General features: G+C 43.5%; 1 protein-coding gene across 1 annotated transcript in view; it reads left to right on the top strand.

Annotated features, from left to right (window-relative positions):
- Positions 1 to 355: 355 nt before the first annotated feature.
- RGMB (repulsive guidance molecule BMP co-receptor b) overlaps positions 356 to 5342 on the top strand; it is a 15593-nt gene continuing 10606 nt past the window's right edge. The window contains exon 1 of the mRNA XM_042823064.1: positions 356 to 2173. Within this exon, the coding sequence (XP_042678998.1) occupies positions 1466 to 2173 (708 nt within the window). The 5' untranslated portion in view covers positions 356 to 1465. The remainder of the gene's footprint in view (positions 2174 to 5342) is intronic.

The raw sequence follows: 5342 nt of genomic DNA, 5'->3' as shown, positions 1-5342 counted from the left end.
GCTGGCCGCCCTGGGGCTGCTCCTGCGCGCAGGTACCGCGGCGGCGCGCGAGGCCCGCGGGCGGGGAGCGGCGGGCGCGCGCCGCGCTGCGTAGCCGTGCGAGAGCTGGGGCGGCCCCGGGGCCTCCGCGGCGCAGCTCTCCGAAGCAGCTCCGCGCCCCCGAGTCCGGGGCGGTGCTCGGCGCGGCTGCCCGCGCAGGTGTGCGGGGCGCGGGGCTGGAGGCGCTGTGCCGCCCCGAGGTGCTGGCGGAGCGTCGCGCTGCGCGGCGGCTGCTGTCCGCTCGTATTCGTGCAGTTGCAGGAAAGGGCTGCGTTTAGAGATGCGGGGCCTTGCGTTTTTCGGCTGCCGTTTTCTCACCCCTCGTGTCTCAAGGGTTCCTAAACGCTCTAGCTGGCTGCTTAAGGCGGACGAACCCGGGCCTCTTTACCGTGAGGACAGGCACCGAGAAATGGTGCTGAGGTGGAGATTTGAGGGAGGGAGAGCGGTATCTGTTAAGCATGCTGTGTTTTCTCACTCTGCGCACCTCTGCATACCAGGGTACTTTTATGTTGTTTTAAGTCTGTGTTATGACTATTTGTGATTTCAAATGGATGTGTGCTCAGCTGGATTTCACAGGTCATAGAAGAACAAAAACACACAGCATGATTTTAGCGGTTAGCTCTGAGAGCTTGGACATTAATGGCACGAAGTCCAACACGTATTCTGTATTAAACCCCGCTTACTGCCGTGTTTCTGGGTGGAGGGGAACCTGCCTTCCTGCTGACTCGTGTTCTGGTTTCATCCTTTCTGAAATACGCGTATTGTTTCTCCTGTTGCCGTGTGCAGCCTCCTTTGTGTCTTTTCTGTCCTTCATGAACTGCGTAGAAATTACATACAGAAGGCTGATGTTAACTGCTGTAAGGATTGGGAAGGGTTTGGAGTGGTGACAATAAGAGCTGTGGATGCGGGCTGTGAAACCTCAGGTTTGCTTTCCAGTGTGGTAATTGTGTTCTTTGTGGAAGTGAGGTGATCAGATAAGGTGCAGTTGTTTTGTTCACATAACCTGAACTATGTTCCTGCTATGTACTCTTGACAGGGACTTAAGATTTCAGTGGGTAGAGGCTTTTTTCCCCCTCTTTAATGAAATCTACCGTAAGCAGTGCTACTCTCGCCATACACGGGCTCTGTAGTCAGCAGCTTGAGCTTCAGATTGCTGTGAGCTTTCTGATCTTTGCTGTCAGTTTCTGCCTAAACCTGCATGTCTTGCCATCATTGCCACATCCTTCTCAGGGGCAGGATTCTAGTCGGAAGTTCAGTAACTTATGTTAAGGACTGAAGGACTAAATGGAGACCTGCATATTGACAGAGTGGTTAACTTAAGCACGGAATTGCATCATAGCTTTCATATCATCTGTAAAGAAATGCTGGGCTCATCCTTGGCTGAGTTAATGTTTTTAATCCATTATTTGCTGTTGTCTAGCTGAAAATGAAATCATGCTTGGGTCATCTCAGCTTTTATATGTTCTGTGTTGCTGTCTTTCAGCTTCACTTAACCCCTTTTTCTTTATTGCAGTGTTTTATCAGTGAGTGCTGTGGGTTGCCTGCAGGTTGCTTTGTGCAGTACCTGTGGGGGTGGAACAGGGTGCAAGATTTTAATTCTGCTTTGCCTTCTGTTTTGTGCCTAGGTGACTGCCAGCTGCAAGCACCTTGTCGAATCCAGAAGTGCACCACTGATTTTGTTTCCTTAACTTCACATCTAAACTCGGCTCTTGATGGCTTTGACTTGGAGTTCTGCAAGGCCCTGCGAGCATACTCTGCCTGCACCTATCGCAACTCCAAAGTATGCCGTGGAAACCTAGTCTACCATTCTGCAGTGCTGGGGATCAGCGACCTCATGAGCCAGAGGAACTGTTCCAAGGATGGCCCCACATCCTCCACCAACCCCGAAGTGACCCATGATCCCTGCAATTACAGTGGCCACACAGAGGCCAATGAATATCAAGGAGGGGAGAAAACTATCCCTACTTATCTATTTTGTGGCTTGTTTGGTGATCCTCATCTGAGGACTTTCAAGGATCACTTCCAGACGTGCAAAGTGGAAGGTGCTTGGCCTCTCATAGACAATAACTACTTAACAGTGCAAGTGACGAATGTGCCTGTGGTCCCAGGATCCAGTGCTACTGCTACAAATAAGGTATGGATTATTCATAAAGACTGTATATGTACAAAAATAGAAGGCCACAATAGCCACAATAGGGTTACTCATCGCTTAGCAGTGAAGGAGTTTGTTTTAGCTGGGACAGCTTCTTAGCAACAAACAAAAATGAAAAGAACTCATTTTCTTTCTCAGTCTCCTTGCAGCTCCTCACCCTCTCCAAATAAAAAAGTAACCATAGGTATTGCAGTATAAAAATTTAAGCATAATAAATTAGTGCTTCAAAATGGTTATCAAATTACAGCATCTATACCCCTGCAGTAAACAGAAATTGTAGGCAAGGAGCAAGAAAAGGCTGAGTCTTGCTTTGCTTGAGTTCTCTTAGTTGTATAGCCATAAACGTAGAGAACAAAAACCACTGGCACAGTGATGCAAGATATGATTTACTAAGATCTTGAGGATTGATAGCAGAGACAAGAATGGTAGCTGCGGAGAATTGAGAGGCGATAGCAAAAACAAGTTACGTTGCCAGGTGGTTGTCAGAAGATCTTATTTCTCTAGCTCTAGAAAGAAGCAGCAGCCTGAAAATCTTGCCAAGAGCGTATGTCTTTTTTCAGACAGGCAAGACTTAAGATGGCTCTACACCAAACTGCTTTGGGTGGTTAGGGGAGGGATGCAAATACTGATAGCATTTGCCATTTCTTTACTGTAAGAAAGTACGTAATTCTTTCTGCTAAAGGTGAATAGCAGATGTACCTATAGAAAGAAAGTGAAGAGATAGTATGAGTCTCACTGAGACATTATTAGATTTCCTGCAAGAGCCAGGGGTGTGAAAATGCTCTGAACTTTTGCAGGTATTTATTCATCAGTAAATGAAAAGACCTGAACATACGCTTGAAACTACCACCTCCCTTCTTCCCTTTCTGGAATGAAAAGACCTTTGTTTTAGCTGTGTTAGTGTGGCTCTTAGGGCCTGACATGTCTTGATCTGACCTGTACACAATATCAAGACAGCACTGAAGAGTTTTCTCTGTCTTACTAAGGTTGGAGGAAGCATATTGTCCACAGAGATGTCTGTGAAGAAATATTAATTAATGCTGTTGTATTTTTTCTGGATTCTGAGATGCTGACATCAACGTTTATGTCAGCAAAGCAAATTTTTGCATATGCAGGAGGTGAAAATTTGGACTGATGCATTATTAAAATTCAAATGCATCTTTTATCTAATTTTCATTTTCTAAGAACAGTCTGTACTGTAAATGAGTTCTTAAGGAGTATAAAAGCAAGGCATTAGGCTATCTCATCTATGTAAAAGAGTAAAAGGGACATAGGTCCCTTGAAATCTGCTCCAGAGTCTTTTTTGAAGGACACTTAAGAAATAAGTCCCTTTCCATATCTGCAGTAGGCTTCTGTCCTTGGTTTTGATAAGGTTCTGCAGAATGCTGTTTCTGTGTTACTGGTAGTGCGAGAAGCAGAACTTGCATCTCTCTGTATGCAAATTGTGTGAGTGGCCAGGGTGGGATGGCAGCAGATAGGTAGTCTTATCTTAACCTTTGACTGTCCGCATTCTAAATGCAGTTGACCGTGGTAATGTGTTATGCTGGTACATGTGTTGTCAAACAGATAACCAAGAGCAGGAGGACTTCAGGAGATATTTGTCCATGCCTACTGGGGGAAACAATATGTTCCATAGGGTGTACCTTCTGTCCTTATTTTTGTTCTCAACGTTTTTGTATTCTTCCTTAATCTGACACTCTGGAAGAGGTGGGCGTGCTTCTTTTATAATCCTGGTTTAATATGCCTGCAGTTGCACAATGACAGCTCAGCATGTGGAAGCAATTAAACAAGATGTACATCTTAGGATATTAGAAATGTTTCTAACAGTAATATCTGTTACATGCTTACAGCCCTTGAGTATTTTCTTTCTTTGACAGACAATCATATTTTTATCAACGTACCTGTTTGTAGAAAATGAAGGTTGTTTGAACTGCATGCATAAGTAACTTGACGTTTTAAGTTTTAATACCTCTAATGCATTGTCTTGAGTCCCTTATCACTTCATGGAGCAGACTGCTACAAATGATGAAGGAAAGGCTTGTTAAAACTGCGCTGCTGTTGCTGGATTGATGCCTGTAACATTTTATCTGCCAGTGTTCCATTTTGGTTGAGGCTACTGGTGGTATTTCCCTTATTTTGGCCATTAAGAAGCTTATTAGGGCTGCTTAAGATACCCTTGAAAGAACTACCCAGAAAATTTCAGTGATTTTTTACTTACAGATTATTTCTAGCTTCAAGTATGCAGATAAGTTGTTTACCTTCTCCTTAAGAATGCTTTCCAGAGCACAGTGCATCACTAGTCTTGCTGGTTTCTTCAGTGCAGTTATTTGGGATAAATCCTTCTTGGGAAATAATAACAAAGGTTTATGCTGATCTTAAGTTGTGCAGAAGCCACAACAAATACTATGTAAATTGCTAATTAGCTTACTTAATCCACTCTAAAGCAGACCAGTTGAAAGCAGAAACAAAAAGAATAGAATGCTTCAGTTTCTCCTGAATACCATTTTTAAGGGAAGTGGTTTAAAGAGCCATAGGATCAGAATGTTGTGTCTTCATCCCATATGCAGTATACATGTGGAAATGGCATACCATCAAGTGGCCTTGTACATGATTACTGACTTCAGATTTGTTATAGCTGACCGGTACACCAAGTTTTAGAGGAATCAGCAGAGTGAGAAAAACATAATTTGCAAAGATGTCCTTTCCTTTTGAAAACTTTGAGACTTGATTAACACCAGCAGTCTGGGGACTATTCTGTTAGTCCACTAAAAACAACAACAACAAAAACAAAGCAATGCCAGGAGGAGGTTTCAAAAAGAAAAGTATGCAGAAAATAAAAAATGTGCCAACTTCCCTCCCCCCCCACACCTCCTTATGCTGAGCATCTGGCAGAAAAGTATAGAAAGCAGTAAAACTCCTCCTTTAATTCCTTGGCTGGAGAAGTATGTTCTCCTGTGGGGGTTGTGTATATATTCACAAAATGCTCTTAGCAATTTGGCTGTAGGTGTTTTGCATATTTGTGATGGCCATAGCAAAGACATCTGTTTCTTCAGAGTGAACAAAGCTATTGTATATTCTCTAGTCTGTCTGAAACTTGCAATTCCTTCCTTTTTTTTTTTTTTTTTTTTTTTTTTTTTTTTTTTTTTTTTTT

The sequence above is a fragment of the Centrocercus urophasianus genome, unplaced genomic scaffold (genome assembly GCF_019232065.1).
Source record: "Centrocercus urophasianus isolate 14NV4802_14NV808 unplaced genomic scaffold, USGS_Curo_1.0 seq_21, whole genome shotgun sequence".
NCBI classification, from domain to species: Eukaryota; Metazoa; Chordata; class Aves; order Galliformes; family Phasianidae; genus Centrocercus; species Centrocercus urophasianus.
Note: the sequence above shows the minus strand (reverse complement) of the source record. Positions and strands in the feature narration are given on the sequence as shown.